The 20,312-nt window shown below is 39.6% G+C and overlaps 1 protein-coding gene across 5 annotated transcripts in view; it reads left to right on the top strand.

Moving 5' to 3' along the window:
• Window positions 1-20,312, top strand: part of NAALADL2 (N-acetylated alpha-linked acidic dipeptidase like 2) — a 406,977-nt gene that overhangs the window by 86,337 nt on the left and 300,328 nt on the right. For 2 of the 5 annotated variants that reach the window (XM_086844331.1, XM_086844336.1), the window contains exon 1: window positions 15,048-15,206. In XM_086844331.1, the coding sequence (XP_086700457.1) occupies window positions 15,158-15,206 (49 nt within the window). In that variant the 5' untranslated portion in view covers window positions 15,048-15,157. Of the gene's footprint in view, window positions 1-2,258; window positions 2,338-4,435; window positions 4,721-5,750; window positions 5,828-15,047; window positions 15,207-20,312 lie in introns of those variants that run through there. The other 3 variants (XM_086844333.1, XM_086844335.1, XM_086844332.1) reach the window with 3 other exon arrangements.

Genomic DNA, 20,312 nt, shown 5'->3' with positions numbered 1-20,312 from the left:
TAATTATCTGTTCCTTTCCTAGCTGCATAAAAGTTATATATAGGTGGCACAGACAAAACTTTTGAAGCATATGATGAGCATAATCATTACTGCCAAGGAAGGTGGTCACTAAGGAAATAAATGGCTCTGCCTGGTAAAACTGAAACATGACCTTTTATTTTCAGTTCCCTGATCCTGAATCTTGTTGTTACTATGTCAACAAGCAAATTGTTTTGCTCCTTTTTAACTTTGTATCAGGAAGGTGTAGGGGTGTGAGAGCCTGCAGTTATTAGTCATGGTGACAGAAAAAAAATCTTCTGCATGTCCAAATGTGACAGACAGGACAAAACTATAATCTCTCGATGTGTAGTGGAATCATTCACTCTGGGGTTTTTATTCCACTGATTCTCAACTAAATAAACAAAACAACCCCCATTGTGTGTCTGCTAAATTTGCCCCTGCCCTTGTTCTTCAAACTGATAAAACACAACCGAGTTTGACTCATTAGTGTATGATTTGACCTTCCCCCCCCACTTCTTTTCCTCTCTAGTAGATACTTTAAAAAAAAAAATAATCAGTCTTCTAAGTGGGTGAATTTAGGAGAATCTGTCAGAATTCAGTGGAATTACACAGACAGCTTCTCTCTGTACCTCTGGGTCAGGACTGAGTAGTGTCATAACTTAGCAGCTATTCTTCCCTTGATACACATATGTAAGCCCTATTAGTGTTAATGCCTTTTTGAAATGCTTCCCTCATATATTCAATATCTACTACTGTGTCCAAACTCTGAAGTCTTAGGAGTTGCATGGCATGTGACTGTCTCTGGAGCTTAATAGAAAGTTGGATTTAATCTCATAGTTCATCTTTTGAGCAGTAAAACTGTAAGAAAGATAAAATGTTGTAACGTGAAGCTTTTATCTGAGACCTGTGAGCAAGTAAGTTTTTTTTTCTGATGCAGGGAAAGGACTGGGGATTTTTGTTATTTTTTTCAGCTTCCTTTTGTCTTGCCCAGTCAGACCATGAATGTAACATGTGCTTACAGAGGCTGAGTAGTCTAGAGGTATTGTTTTGCAGAAGTACAGTATTGTATTTATGACTGTCAGGAAAATGTGATTTTTGGAACCCAGTAAGTCCATCTTTCATTTTTAATTTTTGCTGCTTTGCTGCAGCTTGTCTTCAACTGCCTTTGTGAAGAGGGGACTGGGTTTTTGAAGGGCAAAAAATGAATTTTCTTTAGGACTGGTATTTTTCTCTTAGTTTTACTTGACCGTAAAAAGCTCTGAGCATCCCAACCTAAGACTGCTATTCCTGCTTTAATTGTAAAATCAGTACAATTTATAATAAAGCCAAGTGTCTGGGAGATGGAACTCCTGTTGGTTCAGTGTGTTGTTTATTTGGAATAGTGCTGGTCCTACAAAATGCAGTAATGGAGGAGCTGGGTGGGTTGTGCATTCTGGACATTGAGAAGAAGTCACAGAATCAATGAGGTTGGAAAAGACCTCTGAGGTCCAACACTGGCACTGAGTGCCACATTCTTTCCTGAAACAGTCACAGTGCATTTCTCTCTTTTTTTTTTTTATTCTTTACTGGTGTGGTTGTGTTTACAGAAAGCTATGACAAAACTTGGTTGCTATTGGTCCTTTTCCCCCTTTGTTTTATAATTTATGGAGCGCAGCAATGGAAGCTTATTAGTGGAACAATCTGTGGAATCTTTATAATAAGCCTTGATTACGACTGAACTTCAGTGATATGCACAGGGACTGTTTAAATATGTACTGAACTACCTTGTTTTGCTCGAGGAAGGAACACATTGACAACTGAATTTCATTAAAGAAGGAGGGAGATTTATATGGGTGATAATGAGGTTGCTACTGGGAAATAGGTGAAAAATTGAAATGATCATAATACCAGTGTTATTTGGTTTTTGTAATAAGAAAACTTCTTGTTTACTGATGGATAACAAATTGTTTATTGTCCAGTGTTTTGTAGTCTAGCAGAAGTGCCACCACAAATTCCTTGCTGAGGAGTCAGCTGCTTCATGAAACAGACCTTGCTGGATACAAGGACATTGATTTTAACATTTTAGGCAGATATTTTTTTTTTCTCTAAGTAAGAAAAATATTTCCTAAGTACCATTATGCTTCGAAATATGTTCTACTTTGGTGCTGTGTCAGGAAAATGCATCTTCTATTTATATTTACAATTTGCATCATTGCAAATGATCAGTTTTCTGTTTCAATGAGTGGTATTATAAAATGTGATGTATTCCTGTTTTGCAGAGAATTAGTGTAGAGGCCAGATTGAAAATATGCCTTCGTGACAAAGTCTCTACAAAGCTGATCCCGTCTTGGCTTTAAGGTAAATAAAAAATAAACTCTTCTAACTTTTCTTCTCATCATGTTTGTTACTCAGCTTGGAAAAACTGTGAGGATATCACGTGCTCAGAATAAAGGAAGTATTTTAAGGGGTTGAGTTGCAAAACTTAAAATTTAGTTAAAATAAAGTGTAAGCATAAGCCTGTAATGGCTTCAGTAATTAAAAGAAATGACAGACAGTGGCATGAATGCTTATGTGTCTTACATACTGCCTTGGCAACTGTCTGGTTTTGTCTGAAAATTGAATATGCATACGAAGGAGAGATCATTCTAATTTAATGGAAAATATGAAATTAAAAAGGCAACAAAGTATAAATAATTGAAAATCAGGTTGCAGCTCTGAGCTTCTGTGTGTCGGGAGCTCAGTTGCAAACAAAATTGGTAGAACAGTAATTCACATTTTTTTTTCCCTCTTAATTTTCCTTTCATGGTACCATACTCCTGGTATAGGGAGCAAGGCAGTGAAAATGATGAAGGGGTAATTAAATATCTGTAGGAAAGTAAGAGCCAAACCAGAGACTCATTTTCAGCACTCTACAGCTTTCATTATGTATGTATATGCTTTGATTTCTCATGTATATGGAAAATGTATCCTCTAACTGCATATTTTTAGCCTTTCTCCTCCAGAATTGTTTAACTTGCTGTGGCAAGCTTGTTTAGTTTGTGAAATCATTGCAGAAAAGAATTATTTAAAAACTTTATGAACAGTTAGTTACCTGTGAGTACAGCTAAGTATTCTTAAACTCAACTAAGTGTCCCTTATCATGGTTGTACTTCATTTGAATGTTTAGCATGTCTTGATCATTCACTGAAGTCACTCAGAATGGGTAATTTTCAGTGTTTGAAACTTCATGATTCTACATGCCATGCTGTGTCTGTGGATGAAGGCATCAGTGAGGTTGCTGTACTCAAAAAGCTTCATTTTCAAGCAAAACTTGCCCCAGATTAAATCAGTGCAAGTAAACATCACAGAAACCATCTGCTACTTCATATCCCAGTACTGGGGTTGTGGCACTGGCCTGAGCCACAGACCCACGTCCCAGGGGCACAATAAGTTGGAAATATTCACTGTCAAAGTTTCTTCAGTTGTGTATTTGGTTTAAAGGCCCAGGATTTGCCCTAAGTGTCAGGAACTTGTGGAACCAAGCCAGACTCAGCAGTTGTGGGTTATTTGATGGCAGCATAAGGTGATACAAGAGTGACTTCAGGTGAATGAGCTGTGTCCTCCCCTCTGTCCTCAGCGTGGCCCTGCCACTTGCCCTGCGCCCCTGGGGACACTTGGGCTGCCATGTGAGGAGCTGAGTGAGAGCTGCTCTGGCTGAAGCCAGCCTGAGGCTGGGAGGAGAGAGGAATCTTCACCTTCATTTGCACTGCCCAGCTCTGTTCAGGCTGCAGGATTGTCCTGCTGGTGCCTGCCAGTGGCACTGAACCTGTGTCTTGGGAATGACAGAGACACAACTGCCCCAGATGTGGGGATTGCACTGGAATGGATCAGCACTCCAGTGGATGAAGTACTGGCTTTGTTTCCCTAGAATAAGTTAAAGATAGCACATTGCTGCTTCTGAGATCAGTAGGTTTTTATTTATCTTGACATGGTTTAGAGCAGCACTTCTTCATGTTGAATGCCATTCTTCTGGCATTCAGCAAAAAACCTGTCATCTGTTGCTTTATTTTTTCACAAATTCAAAGGGCACTTTAGTACTGTCAGCATGAGGTCATCATTGTCTAATAATATTAGATGTCCATTAATGTCAACTTTTAATAGAACCCTCTTCCTAATACAGCCATACCATGCAATCATTCTGTACCTTTCACTACAAAGCAATTATCTGAGTTGTGTGAATTGGCTAAAACCGATCAGCTATTAAAACTCAGAATGCTGCTTCTGCTTGGGAAGAAAGTCATGTTGTTAAACTTCCTCCTCCCCTTCATCCATCTCCCAGAGTGGGAGCCTGTGTGAGGGAGAAAAGAAAGGGAGCCTGATGGTGCTTAATGGCTGATGAATACAGCCAAGGATACAGGAGTGGTTGCCTGGCAACCTGGGAGGATGGGCTGAGGTCCCTTGTCACTGCATAGGAGTTGACACTGGCTCATCTCTTGTGCTCATGAGGACTGACTTCTGAGGGTTTGCACGCTCTGTCCTTGTGTGTATCATGGCTGGCTTAGATTTGCATTGTATGTGTTTTGTCTCTGTGTATTTCATACTTCTGTGAAGAAGCACAAGAGGAAAAGAAGCAAATCAAGCATTTTAGTTAAAGGAAGAAAATGTGTGCTTCCTGTCCCATGCAGTTATTGTGCTTTTAAGATGGGAGCTGAGTCTAGGAAGAGATTTGCCTAAAATTGAGAGCTCTTAGGCTTATTACCAGGTAAAATTCTGTTTTCTTAGTTCAAGAGCCCTGTGAAAATTATCATTAGTGCTAAAAGATAATGAGCTGGGGTTTGTGTTATAATTGCAGCCTTGAGAAGAAGCCTTTTTGTGGTTAAACACAGCTCTGATGTGACACATCTGCTTTGTTTCCCTTCTTACACAGAAATAATGTCAGGCTGCGAACTCACTGAGGACTCTGACAGACTTGACCTTGTACAAGTTGTTCTTAAACAATTCAAATGGATTTTGAACATGGGTGTCAGCACGAGGGGTGGGTCTGTCTTTGTGCTGCAGAAGGGCTGTAGATAGGTGGTGCTTCCTTTGGGAGGTGGTGTTAATTTTGTGTTCCCTAGAAGACATTTTTGGGAAAGTACATGGACACTACTGCATGAACCTTGCTGCCATCAAGTGAATATTGATCCAATAACTATTTTTCTTTTATATGGAGATAATTATTAAGGAAAAAGGTGCAGCTGACTTGCAGAGGCTGCATTATCTGGTGTATTTTGAACATTTCCTGAGACTTCTTTGCTCTCTTGTTTCTCAGAAACAACTTTGGTGTCTAATGATGAGGACAAAGCTGTAGAAAACAGGTTGGGTTCTTGTTTTGAACTGTTTGGACATGGCAATTTTGTGCCCATTTCTTACACCAGGTAAAAGTGAGGTTAAAGTGTGTGTGTATCTACAGTTGTATCATCTAGGAGATTCTTAAACAAAAAAATCAAAACTTCTCTCTTACTGGTAAGAGCAATTGTCGTTTGCCAAATGCTTGCTTGCCTTTTTTCTTGTTGAGTTCAAGCTTTTTCTTAATAGTTGTTCTGAAACTTTGGAGCATTTTGGTATAGTGTGAAACCTGACCAGCCAAACACCAGTGTTTGCATGGAAATGTATTGATGGAACTGCAAAGAAATACATTAAACTTACTGCAGGTTTTGTAATTATCAGACTTGGAATAATAATCTCATTTTTATCAGCATTTTCATCTGACTGTGTTTTTCTGCACAATCCATTCTCTCTCTCTCCCCAAGCAAACACACAGAGGCCAGACAGCAGCAGCCAGCTGTGTGGAAATTCTTCTTGAAACTGGAGATCCTCAGAAAATCAGGTGAAAGGTTTGAAATGTTTCAGTTGGGATAGCTGAAGCCTTGAGGCCATTGTCATTAACAAAATGATCTTTCTCCTTCCTTCTCTTGTAAGCTGTAGTTTCTGACTTACTATTTATCTTTTTAATGGTTTATACTTATATTACAAGCCCTGAGTTTGCTACAGGGTGTTGAGAGATGTTTCATAGCTCATGATGATTCATGGGAAAGTTTGGATAAACTGCTCCAGACTGTATTTCATGGTAACTTGTATTCTTTTGGGCAGCCTTGGTCTGGGGCAAGATTGCTCCTTCTCATCATCTGCACCTCCAATTCTCTGTGCACAGAATTGTATTACCCAAATTTAACCACTAGCATTGAGGGAGCTGCAACTGAGCTGCTGTTACAGAAACTTGGATCCAAAGCCTTGAAGTTGTGCTTTAATCTTCTGTATCAATGAAGGAAAATATTAAAATTTTAAGATGAATCTGTATTCATACCCAAGGTGTCCAAATTGCAGGCTGCTTACTCCCCTGTAGCAGATTCTAAGATAGCAAAATACCTTAAAAATACTTATAATTGAACCAAGACAATAAGTAAGCTTTTTTTATTATTATTTTTTCTCCTGTGGGCAGTTTGTATTATTCTCTATCTGTTCAATGTATTTCTGTTGAACAAAGTGTAACTTCTGTAATGTTACCAGAAATGTTCTTTTATTTGCAATTCAAATGGAATAATTTTAAATTTTAAATCTTTGTTGTCCAGCTTTAGTAAGAAATACGAGTGGAGTATATTAAATGCTTTCAGCATTCTGTTGAAATACCTGCTGCTGTCTTAGGAAATTTCAGTATTACTGATTTATTAAAACATTGGTTACTTTGAAATGTTGGTTAAGGAAACTTACACTATGATGCTTTAAATCAGCCAGTTTTGACACTTTCAACTTAATTTTTCAGGGGTTTTAATCTTTTTTTACTGACCCGTATTGTAGGAATTTCTGTTGAGCTGCTTAATTTCTCATGGAACTGAAACACAAAAAGTCATGGAAAGTTCAACCCAGAGCAGCCAAGAATTAAAAGATTTTATTTTTTTGTGTGTACCAGGAGCACTGTATGAAAGTGAGATTCTGATTTCTTTCCCTAATTATGGACACAAAATTAACCTCTCATCCTTCATTTTGGCTTCTGTGCTGTTTTGTGATATGCAATATCCTGTCCATTCCAGATATGTAGACAATTTATTGATTGAAACATATGATACAACAGGAAAAAAGGGTCATGGCTGATGCTTTTTGGATCTTGTTTCCTGTGTTGCTTCTGTATTTAAAAAAATCCATGTGAAAATATAGGAAGCAATGCAATAACTGCATACAATCAAGTACCTAGTCAACAGCTGTGTTTTCTAAGAGTACAGCACTGCAACTGGAATTGGGAAAAATAAAACTTTATTGTGGATTTAGGGAGAAATGGAAAACGGTGCTAATCTAAAAATTTTTTATTTTTTTTTTTTCCTCTGTTGTGAAGAGTAAGATTTTGCTGCCTTTACTCTCTCTGGAAAAATAGAGCTCCTTCTGTTTTTTAGCTGTACTGCAAAGCTGATTCAGAGATGCAAACAACAATGAAGAGTGTTATTCTATGCTAGAAAGGCTTTGTATGGGGAGTTACTGATGGTAAATAATTGATCTAACAACTAGTTTGGGAAAAAAAGGAGGAATTTATTCAGTCTGGAGCACAACTCGGATGTAGAGATTGTGCTGGGCCAGAACCTCACATTCTCTCTTTGTGCAGTCCCAGTGCCTGCCCATCTGATTTAGCTGTTAGAAACTAATGAGCTGTGCTTTGTGTGCAGGGGGCTGCAAGCAGGTGTGATGTGCCAGGCTGGACTGGAGAGGAGGAGCTGGGGCTGAGGCTGTGCTGAAGCTGTGCCCTGCACAGAACAGCTGGGTCAGGGAGCCTGTGCTCACCCCACAGCCTGCCAGCAGCCAGGAGGGCTGCAGTGTCCCTGGGGGTGTGTCCCGGGGGGGGGGTGTGTCCCTGGGGGTGTGGGTGTGTCCCTGGGGGTGTGGGTGTGTCCCTGGGGGTGTGGGTGTGTCCCTGGGGGTGGGTGTGTCCCTGGGGGTGGGTGTGTCCCTGGGGGTGGGTGTGTCCCTGGGGGTGTGGGTGTGTCCCTGGGTGTGTCCCTGCAGGGGCTGATTTACATTCCTTAGGTTGCAGGAAAAAGAAATGGAGCAGGAGATACCAGATACCTTCCTACTGTGGTGATGCCAGGATGATTTCTTGCCTGTTCTTTTATATATAGCTCTTATGTATTCTCAGTACCCTTAGCATGTGTACTTGTAATTCCTCAAATCTGATATTTTAGCATAGTCCTGCTATTCTTTTAAGCCAGGAGACCAAACATCCCAAAGGCCTCGCAGCTGGGGGCTGAAAAACCCTTTGCTATCTTGAAAAACCACGGTCCCCTCTAAAACACATCCTGTAAACTAGGATTAAACCCATCCAGGGGGGTACTTTGGGAGAGGGAGATGTCATGCTCTTCATTCTAGTCTATCTTGGGACATCTTTGTTAGATATGATAATTTGTGAGATCTGTAAAATTGTATACGTGATCTACCGTGGGTGTGCATTTTGGCGCGTTCCACCTTGGCAAATTGTTGCACCTTAAAAATCATTAAATACCGAGGTAAAAACCCTTTATCCCTTAACTATGTCTGGCTCTTAATTTTAGAATCAAAGGAGAGGCAGCAGTGGCTTACCAGGTGCCTTCAGGATGCAACCACACCTGGCACAAGAGGGCAGCAAGTCTTCTGGCTAGAAAAGCAATAAATGGGTGTTGGAACATCAGGTTTTTCTGGTCAGTTTGTGCCCTCATTTGTCCATAGGTGTGATCAGCAGTGTTTGTCAGAGACCCTGTTGAGGCTGGTGGATGATGTGTCAGGGCAGAGCTGGAGGGAGCTGCTTGCTCTGTGTGCTGGGATGTGTGGGTTGCAGCTCGTGGCACTGCAGGAACTGCCTGTCCTGCTGTACAGGGCAGTCCCACACAGAGCATTGCTTCTCTGGAGGATATACATAGATATATATCTTTATATATACATGTATATGTGTTTTACAGCTCTCCTGTTGTAACACTCTCTAGTGATTGAAGATTCACTCATGAGATTCTTCCTGGCCCTTCTGGATTTGCTGGGGTAGAAGATATTTCAGCGTTCAAGTCTTGGTTGGCTTGAGAATCCATCTCCATATTAAATCACTGTATTTCATACAGTAAATCTGTTATAAAAGCTTACATATGTGCCTGGAATGCAAGCTGACCTACTTAAACGACAGCCCTTCCCAGCTGTGCTAGATGGATCTAGAGATGTGTGTTCATCTTGCCAAAATCTAAACCCATTTTTGAAGAGGTTCTTTTTCTAAGAGTAAGGATAAAATGGTGATTTTTTATTTATTTTTTTTTTTCCTGTTTAGAGCTGATCAGCTTTTGATTTCCTGTATTAGGTTTATAGACTTTGTGCTTCCTAATGTGATCTTGGAATAGTAAGATTTACTTCTTAGTTGTGCAAGATGGAGTTAGTATTAGCATTTATAACATGAGCTCTCTTACTGACAAACTTTCTTCATTCCCTCACTCTTCCGTTCTCCTTTTTTTAAGCTGCTTACTTTTGTCATGCAATTTTTCTTTTGCTTTCAATTATAACTACAAGATTCATCAAAAGTAAGTGCGGCAGAAATAAATTGTGAAGAGATTTTTAAGCCAAACAAACAGCATCTTTAAAAAGCACTGGTTTAATTCTACGGTTTTCCTAAATAATCAAGTGGTTCAAAGGGCAGGGAAATTGTTTTTATTACATTTTGTATACTCTGCATTACTATCATTTATAGCCCCAGATTAAAAAGTTCATCTTCTCTGCAGCAGACCTTTATAGGAGTTTAATTTTGTTGAATACAGAAAAGACCAAATTAGAAGGAAACAGGAGAAACTAATCCTTCTTTTCTCTACCTTCTGCAAACCAACTTCACAGTAATGTGTCTGCAGCTTTGGCTTCTGTGCACTCATCCTTCAGCTACTGAAGGCTGAAGCTGCTGAAGCTTGAGTTGTTATTTATTTTCTACACACCTATATTTTCATTAAATAGGAAGTATAAAACATTAGAAGTGAATCAGGAAGCCATTGCTGATTTTGATTGCTAACTTTTCTTTTTATTTTTTTTTTTTGGAGGTTCAGTTGCTAAAGCTCTGGGAGTGAAAACTAAGGAGCAGGAACTGATTAGAAAATGAAATTTAAAGGAACTTCAAAAATTGCATTTTGACAAAGCACCTCTTTTCTATGGAGGGAAAAATAATTCTGTGAGCAAAGTGATCTTATTTCAGCCTTCCAAATCAGGATTTTTAGAGTGAAGAAGGAGAGATATGTTGAGTTTTCTTATGGTCATAAAGGTAAAACAGGTCACAAATTGTGTTACATTTGTCAATCATGTCAGGACTGCTAAGTCTCAGAGAGACAGAAAAATTACCCATAATTCGGGTATTGTGAAAATAATGTATGCATTATTAACAAAACAAGAAAAAATAATGAATCCTTCTTTTTTCTGCATACTAGTAAATTCCCTTGGCATGTGATTTTCTCACTCACCAAGGGATTAGGGAGAGCTTGAACAACATGTCAGTCATTTTGCTGGATGTGCTTTTGAAAAAGGAGACTGCTCCTGTGTGCAACCATCCCCCAGCAAAGTGGCCAAAAGGGAAAAACATCTCTGGGGTCTGAAAGACCTAAATCTTAATTCTGTTCAGTGCACATCAGTGAGTTGCAGGTCAGAGTGGTGTTCTGGAGCCTTTTCTGGTCCCTTTAATAGTTACCTGAGATGACTGCTTAGAAATAAATGGGAACAAATATTTGTTTCTCACGAAGTTCCAAAGAGGTGACATTTGCATCTGTGTGAAGTTTTATAGCACAGCATCCTTGTAACAGCTGCAAAAGTGTTTAGGACAATTGGAGTTGGAAATAAAGCTTGGACAAGATGAGGAATATGGAATGAACATCTTATCCATGATGGACAGGTCTTTCCAGGGCTTTGCTCAGTGCTGTCTGTGCAAGGTCTCTGCTGCTGGTACTCACTCTTCTTTAGTGCATCATTTGCATAGACATTGAAAACCTTTTTCATTGTGGGTTTTGAGACTGGTTATTCTTGCCTTTGTGTTTAATTTAATTTTCTTCCATTTTTAATTGTGGAAGAAAATATTTTCCCTCCCATCTCCTGTTTTAATTGAGGTTGTAGCCTAAACAACTGCTTGTAATTTAGAGGCAAACCAAATAATGCTGTTCCTTTTGCTGTACAATTTTTCATGAGATAAATGAAACAGCCATTTTGCTCTTAAGAGCAAATAAATAACCAGCACTAGAAACAAGAAAACCTGAGTGCCAACAATATACAAACATCAAAATCTGTGGTCCTGTGCTTTAGTGAGGCAGACAGGCTTGGCACTGTCCCTTTGCTCCCAGCACTCCTGCCATTGATGAAGGTGAGATATTTGCAATTATTATCTTTTCAAAGCTGTCAGCCCACGGTGGTCAGTGCAAGAAACTTTATTGGCTGCTTCTGTCCTGTGATACACTTTAAAACACGTGGTTAACAAGGAGCCAGTGTTCATGGAGCCTGGATCAGAGTCATCTCAGCAGTTGTGTAAAAGAACTCTGCATAGTCACACTTCTTATGTCTAGGCTCTAGAAATTATTTTTATTATCACTGCAATTTCATATGTAATAAGAGTGTCTCATTATTCACGTTTTGGAAACATTGGAATGATATTCTTCAGGAAAAATCAAACCAGAGCTCCAAACGTGTCTTTCCATTCCCTTAGCAGAGTATCTTGTGTAACAAAGTGTGTTACTAATAAAGAATGACAGCAGTGGTGTTAGCTGTTGGTGATATTGCATTGTTTGCATTAATTCTATAAAATAACAATATTCTTGAGGAAAAGTGAGAGCCCTGAAAGCCTTTGGGCCAGCTCAAAGAGCAAACCTTTGCTTTTCTGAAGGCTTTGAGTTGTGAGGGCCTCTCTAGCTTTGCAGACCTATTCTAGGAAACTTGTGACAAAATTAATTTTCTCTGCCAATTCTCAGCACCATTGGTGGAGTGTGCTCTGTTTCTAATGCTATGGAATTTAGGCTTGTAGTCATCCCTGGTGTCAGCAGGATGATGCAGTGATCTGCTTGCCATGGTTTCATGCACAGCATAGTAACTGAATTTTCTCTTTTTTAGCCCTGATCACAGCAGTCATCAAATTTCTGTTCATTGATTGTCAAATGCACTCTTTAGACTAGGAAATATTGTATTTGATGTAAAGTAAATACAAATAATCAATTTTATTTATTTTTTTTTTACTTCCCTGGGAGCAGAACAAAGCCCCACTACATTTTCACACTTGGGTCTTTCTGGAGAGGGTGAATGAATTAAGAGTTCCTCCTTTGGAAAACACTCCATTTAAATCATTGCACACAGCTGAGCACAACAAACAGTTCTAGGAGAACATAAAAGCAAGAAAGCCACTTCTCACTGTCAGTCATTGTTGGGAGAGGAAGTGTGAAAAATCTTGAGTTTCCATCCTTTTTGCGCTATTCCCACTTGTAGGCTTGGTTTCAAGGGAAGAAGTATTTTCAGTACTATCACTCTCATCTTTTGAATTCTTAAAAATATTTAAGAGTTAACAGAAGGTGATGTGAGAAAATGCTAGAACTTAAACTACAAAATCCTTCTGTAGGTGCTAAAAGCTTAAAATCAAAACCTTACTCTTAGAGGAAGTGCTGGTACTTAGGAGCTAAGGAGAAGAGTTATTTTTATTGCCTTAGACTTCCATTTTCTTTGGAATTAGTAGCTCTGTTTATGGGGGTGGGGGGACACCTCACAGAATACTGTAGTGAGGGTGAAAAAACTAATCATTGTGATTTTTCTCATGCTTAGAAGTAATGCTAACATAGGTTATTTAAGGATTTCTCTTTCAAGAGATGGACAGTTTGTGTTTGGAGAGGGCAGAAATGCTTTAGATGTTTCTCTTATTAGTTAATTATCACATATATTTTGCTTTGCAGTGCAGAACCTCATTGAAAAATAAACTTGTTTTTCTTAAAGATCTCTTTTAAAAATAGAGCAACTCAAATCTTTGACTTCCCCAAGTTTGTTGGTCAGGGAGGAGTTTCTTAATGTGCTCCTCTGCTGTTCCAGGGAAGGGATTGTGCAACTTGGGTATCTCTTTTCTTAATGAGGACCTGGTTGAAAAGCAGGAATAGAAATGCTCTTGTAGGGTTGCTGTCCAGTAGCTGTCCTTACAGAAGCTTTCAGGAAAAAACACTTTGGTTTTTCACTCTTGAAGTAGTGAAGTCACCAAGAAGAATCAGCCACCAAAGTTCTTACATATTCATTTCTCTGCACATCAAAATAACTTCATTTAGTCTCTGTCCTTAAGCAGAGGAAGCTGCACTAGAACTGAGCTGGAAACCTCCACCCACTGAACGGATGTTGCAGTGGAATGTTTCACTGGTACTTTCCAGTGAAAACTCAGTGAATTAATTCAAAGATGATGTTCAGCATTGGAACTGGAAGTCACAGAGCAGCTGGGGAGGTGCCCCAGGTGTCTGCTGGAGTCTCACCCCTTGCACTGACCCTGAGCTGGCCAGGGCAGCTCCAGCTATTGTTGGCAGTAAATGGCAGTAGGATGGACAATCCTGGTGAACTGCAGGAGCCACTGACTGCCAATTTTGGGCCATGAGCTGATGATGGGGGAATACATAGCAATAGCTCAGCTAAGCTAACAGAAATAAAATAATAAAAGGCCTAATTTCAAACCTAAGGTAATTTTTCTCTCTTTGCTTTCTTGGTAAAGAGCCTGTTCTGACTGTGGAGTGGTTGATTTAACCCAGCTAATGTAATAATCAGGCAAGAATAAAGCATGAGCATTTTCTTGTAAACTCCTTCATTTCTGTGAAACAAGTGAGAACTTTTGGAATTCACTGTTCTGATGACTGAGGTTTGGGGACTGTCTGATTTACCTTCTATAGCAAAACTCAGGACATGAATATCTTTTTCTTCACCTTATGTGATGCTTACCTTAAGAGGTGTTACTGCTTGTGGGGATGTTCTTATTCCAAAATGAGGTTTTTGTTTGAAATGATGTAATTTGTTTTAGGAATTTTACTTGTAAAGTGTCCTTTACCTAGCCTGAATTACCTTGAAAAACTCATCTGCTAGTGTTTTACCCTCTGTGTTTCTGTTTCAGTACTTTAAAAACAAAAAAGAGAAGAAAAACCAATACATTGTAGTTTTAAAAACAGACTTCATTGCTTCTCGATTACAAAATTTTCTAATGCTATTGATTAGACCATTTTGAGGGTAATCCAGATGGAGAAGAGCTAATTACCTCTTTAAAGTTGCAATTGTTTCTTCCTTTAAAATAATGCTGTGTCTTCTCTTTGATTTTTGTCTTGGGCAGTTGCAAATGTAAATGTTGAAATAAAACTAACTTTGAAGGCAGAGAGACAGGTGTACTTTTACAACAAATTGATTACAAATGTATCAGACACCTGTTATTTGATTTATGTGGCAGAAAAGAGCAAATACTTTCTTGGAACTCAGCTGGGAGTGTGGCTGGATAAGATTATCTCCTTGTGCTGGAGACGAGGATAAGACAAGCAAAACAACCTTTTGTTTGGTTTAGAAGCCCTTTTTGTTAAACAGTCAAAACAATATTGAAATTGCAGTGTTGAAGGAAAGCATTTTCCTTGGGGATAATCTTTGGGAAAGACAGGAGAAGGGTGGGTTGGATTTGAGGTTCTTTGCAAAGGTTTTATCAAGGGGCTCTGCATGGGCAGCAATCGTTGTTCTCTTCGGTGGAGAGCTGCAAAGTTCCCATCCCAGACACTGGTGTGATAGCTAACATTTAGGTTTCCTACGAAATGCAAATTCAGAGGTTCTTTAAAAGCAGCTGTAAACTTTCTGTGGCCTTTAGCATTTTGTCCCAAACACCTGCCACGAACCAGAGCCCTGCCACGAACCAGAGATACGCTTCATCCTGCTGCCTGTGAGAAAGTGAAAGGAGAGGAGCAGGAGAGCCTGAGAGGAGACAAAGCAGCTTTGCCCGAAGCACATGTTAATCAAAGCAGATCAAAGGATATGATGTCAGTTTATAGAGAAACAGGTCAGGCAGGCCCAGGTAGCTCAGGAAGCAAGGTGCTGATTATTCCCAGGAGAAAGTCAGGTATAGGGTTACCGCGCCACAGTGGAAAGTCAGGAGGTCAGAACTCGCACAGCAACCGAGTGCCCTGTCTGGAGCGGCTCAGTTCCTCTCAGGAGAGTTCATTATTTTATGGAAATGGGAGAGAATGAGCCCAGTGCAGGCAGTGCAGCCCAGCCAGGTAAGCACATGTGGAATGCTGTGCTGTGGGGAGCTCTGGGCCATCCGTGCTCGGCGTGCGGGAGCTTGTTCTGCTGCCGGCTGTGGCAGCGCGTCCACGCGAGGGGACTTGTCCTTACAGGTGTTCTGGGGCAAGGAGGAAATCCACATCACTCATCTCTGCCATGCATTATTAAAAAAAAAGCAACCCACTGCTTGCGTTTAGGAGGGTAAGGAAAGGTCTGATAAGATCATGTAAGCATTTGGCAGTGTACTGTCAATAAAGGTTGCTTTCAATTTAAGGTGATCTGTGGATGTTGGGGTTACTGTTCTGTAGCTCAGTTAAACCTTCCGCAAGTGTTTTTTTGGGTAGGAGGTGCTTTGCACAAATTTCCTGCCTGTTGCATGTGGGCATGGCAAATGCAGGGATATGAAGGATCTTGTTTGTGTTCAGCATTCATGGTTTATTTCAGCTTGTTGCCTTTATGTTTTTTTTTTCCTTTTGTGGGTTGTGCTGAGGTTACACCAACACATGCATGCAAAATAGCCCTTGTGGGCACCTGTGTGACTAAATGTTAGAACAGAGTATTCTGTCCTAGGTATTTTAAATTTTCAGTAGAATCCTGAACACAACACTTCATAAATCTTGCTTAGTCCTTCTTTTGCAACATTAATGTCAAATTTTTGCTTTGAGAAATAATATTTTCCCAGTAGCCCTTTTTTCTTTCAACAGGCTGTTTTAACATCCCAGAAAGTGTTATCACCCTGAGGAGTTGTTCCATTATTTTATCTTCTTAGCATTCAGTGGATTTTTTTCCCCTGACATTCAACCCATGCTTTTCTTTTGCTTGACTTTACCAGTTTCTTCCTGGCCTCTTTCTCACGCTTTGCATACAAGGGATATAGTTTTGTGTCTATTTTATATTTTTCAAGAATCTTCAAACCGTCGTGAAATTTGCAAAAGATTTTCTGAGAGCTGGAGTGGTAAATTTCTAGTAAGTGACAAGATGTGTTGTTATCATTTTTCCCTTGAAGATATTCTTTATGTGCATGCACACATGTAATCCAGGGGTTCAAGTGTGTGTCTCAGATTTCCATATTTAATAGGGAATAACTCCATTAATGCTGGAACAGGTTAGCTCACAGAGAACTTCTATTCCCCTGCCTTTTTATTTTTTTTTTTTTTTTTAATTTTTATCTTTTTTGGTGTGGTTTTTTTTCCTGTATGTCAATAATTATGTAGGAACTATCTGGAAAACATATGGTGGCAAATTAGATTTTGATCCAGATTTTAATATTGAATAAAGCACCATGAATATTCAATGCTGTACAGGTCTAAATACTATTTCAGGTATGGTAATGAATGAATTGGTATTGTTTCTTTCTTCCTTTATTCAGGCTCTTACTTGTGGTTACAGGGGTTTGCTGCTCAGAAGGTTATCCAGTCTAACTCCAATCTTATATTTTAAGCTGTATGTGAGGAGCTATTTCACTTCTGCCAATATAATCTATGAATAAAACCGATGGAGAATACTTTCAGGCATGTTGTATTTTATACAGGTCTTTTGGGAACTATGATTGCAATTCTGGCTTAATTCATACCTCTTCTCCATTAGCCTAAGTGAGCTAAGTCAAATGCAATTCCTCTTGATTTGCGTTAATGGAAATGGGACAAGAATTAGAGCTGCACAGTAATTCTGTTTTTTAAAAAAAATAAATGGGTTTCTGTGTGTGCATACATGCAAACAAACATACACACCCCCAGTTTAATTTTTTCAGTTGCCATCAACCTTATTTCCATGTGTGCTTGGTTTTAGAAACTGTCCCAAATAATTGGTGATCCAACTGGTGTTTTTTAGGGATTGAAAGGTACAGAGATTAGCATTACTCAAGATACCTGTCAAAACCACTGCTAGTGAGACTACTTGGGTTCCTTTTCATGTTACTTATTTTTAGAGAACTTTGAGGCTTGTGTGAATTACTGAAGGTGCCAGATTGACAGCCCTGGAGGTTGGCTTCACTTATTCATTAGCAGAAGAGATACGGCCCGGGCAGCAGGTGCACAAACCTCCTTGCTGTGCTGTACCCATGGCTTCAGTTCTGCTGTGAAAAAAAACAAACTGGTTTTGAGGATCCAGGGTTTTGGTCCTGCTCCCTCCTTGCCTTTCCCTGCAGCATTTCATTCTAATGGTGTTGTGATGATTAGGTTGGAGCCCTAAAGACTATGCAGAGCCCTTTATTTGATTTCCCCCAGCAGCCGTCAGATGGGGAAGGAGGCTTGGGGCTTACATAAGTCAGTAATTCTCGCCATCTGGTCAATCAGCAAATATAAGGTCACTCTGCCGTCACAGCATTTTTGTTTTGCACCAAGTACAGTCAGCCCAGAGAATAAATTAACTCTTGGTTCCGTTCTGTTGTTGTTTTGCTGCTGCTGGAAATGGTTCAGAGCTCCGTTCCCGCAGCCGGGGTGTGACAAGTGAAAAGAGCAAAGCTCTGAACAATGGGGCTTTGACTGCCAGCCCTGGATTGATCCCTGGTTCAGGCAGCCCTGCAGAAATGTGCTGGAACTCACCAGCAGCACCTTGCACTTTTCTGCTGCTTTGGGGTTTTTCCTCTTCTGTTGTTGCTGGGGTTTTTGCTTTTAGAATCAAGATCCATTCCCTTCACACGAGTTGTTGTTTTCAGTCTTCCCATGAATTAAGTACTGTTTACTGGAGAATGAGACAATATAAGGCCCACAAGATGCAATTACTGTAAATTTTAATTTGATGACATTGTACATGAGTTGTAATTGATTTTACACTGTATTGTGTTGCTAGATGATGGTAGCAGCTTTGCTGGCTTGCTAAGTGTGTGTTATCCATGCTTGCCTCTGGCCGACAGAGGAGAGAGCTGAACTGAGAAGTTCAAGTTAAAGCAGCTTGTTCTTTCAGTTCTTGAGAGGCACAGGTAAATAAATGAGCAAGAATGAGAGGAGTCATATGAGCATTATTAATAAAACATCCTAAAAATTTTGGGTTTTTTCAGGTCTCCCCTATGTGCTGTTTATTAACATAACTTAAACATTTTTATAAATGGTTTCATTATATATATATATATTTAATATAAACATATTATTAAACAACTGTATTATTTCTAAAAGCAGTTCCCAGCAAGTTCAGATTCCCTCTGTAATTGATCTGGGCTTTGGATCAGCTCCGAATGTGTGTTCCTTAGGGTTTGTTCTTGTGTTCTGATGTTGATTTTTAGATCAATATATATGTAGTTTCATGAAATATTTACAGACCAGTTCTAAAAGAAGCAGCTACTACTTTTTGCTGAGAAAGGTGATGGGAAAATATCAAGAGCCTACAAAAAGATCCTGGCGTGCTTGCATGGAGCACTGGGAATTGAGAGGGAAATGTCCCAGAAAGCAAATTTCAGTCTCAAATTTGCTTCTTGGCTACCAGGTCTACCCAGCTTGTTAGGCTACCTGAACAATTTTATTTCAGGTTTGTGTTTTTGACAGCAGAACTCTGAATAATGTTAATGAATGTTTTAATCAGCTGCAGTTATTAACTGGGGGACTCTGTAAAAAGAGTGGCAGTTCTGAAGGTGCATTGTGAAAGTGCTTCCTCTCCCCTCGGTGTTGGATGACCTCAGCCCTGCAAATCGAGGTTTGCTCTCTGGACAGTTACTCACAGAACATCACTGGGCCCCTTTTTGGCTCTTTTTGAATGATAATAGCAAGGGTTTCCTGTGACAGCATTTCTTGCACAGCTTGGCTCTATTCCCCAACCAGGTACAGTAACAATGGGTAATTTAAAATAATTCGTTTTATTGCTGCCTCCTGTAGATTTTTGACTTTCATTTCAAAGTGGTGAATCTAGAGAGCTGGAGAAGTATGTTCTGATCACTATCCTGGTGCTGTGAAAAATACAAGATTTAAATAGTCCCGCAGAGCCATCAGCAGCTGGAACAGCACAGAGCACTCTTTTTACTTCAGCTGAAGTCATTCGAACATTTTCAGGGTGCTTTTAACTCTTTTATCACAGGAATTCCTGGGCTTTTTTAGCTTTCATTTCCCAGTTTATATGTGCTCACAAATCAGGAGCTGAGATTTCAGTTCTACGCAAATATTATCACTAATATAAGCATATTAAATCTGAGAAAACTGCATAAATTGTAGCATGATAAGAGGGAATCTGTCTGCAATGGTGAGAATTGACCACAAAACTGGATATCAAGTCCAAGACTTTCAGCTCCCAATCTGCTTGGTATTATTGTTGTTTTGCTGTTATAATCCTTTCCAGTTCTTAAAGGTATGTTGCAGATGATTGCATCCTAATATGTGTTCCTGAAAATGAAACATCTTGCTGCAATAAATAAAACTGAAATTGAAAACATAGTAGATGAACAGCAAAAGGATGATGTTTGCAAAGTGTTCGAAAACTTTTCCTCATAAAACTGCTTTAAACTTTGAAATTCTACCAAATGTAGGAATAAGCCCTTGTCAGCAGTAGGTTCTGTCGGATTCAGTGTTTGCCACCCTAGGGAAGTGAGCCAAGGCAAGTTGTTGGTTTTTTTCCCCCCAGTACATCATTGTTCAGTGTGTGTGGTAAGGGTTATGTTTATTTTGGCTGCTCCTGCACCTCTTTTTCTAAAAGTCAGTCACTTACTGGAGAAAAGCAAAGAGCGGAGGCTGGCGCGGAGGGAATATCAATGTGGTCTGAGCAGTTCAGGCAAAGGAAATCTGGTTTTATGTAAACTTCTTATGCAGATATGAACTAGTTCATAAACTAAAGAGTGCTCTGCATTCATAGCAGGTCCTGACAAGCTCTCTTCCTTTCTCCTCCTTCGAGTACTGGAAGTTTTCTGGAAGTGGCTGGAAATTTTTCCATCTCTGTATAGGGATTTCATTCCATGGTCCTAGTGGAAAAGGTGGTGATGGTGAGAGGTTTTCTTTTATTTGCTTTTTTCCTTTTCTTGAAGTAACAGCATCTCCATGATCATCACCAGTGAGTTCTTGAGTGTGTTTTTTAAAGAGAAGTGATGCTGGGTTTTTGTTCATGTTGTTCTGATCCAGGCTCTTTAGAATTTTTTTATTTCCTGAGTGTTTGGTTTTGTGCTGGGGGATTTGTTTGGTTCT

The sequence above is a fragment of the Cyanistes caeruleus genome, chromosome 10 (assembly GCF_971803275.1).
Source record: "Cyanistes caeruleus chromosome 10, bCyaCae1.hap1.1, whole genome shotgun sequence".
NCBI lineage: Eukaryota > Metazoa > Chordata > Aves > Passeriformes > Paridae > Cyanistes > Cyanistes caeruleus.
Note: the sequence above shows the minus strand (reverse complement) of the source record. Positions and strands in the feature narration are given on the sequence as shown.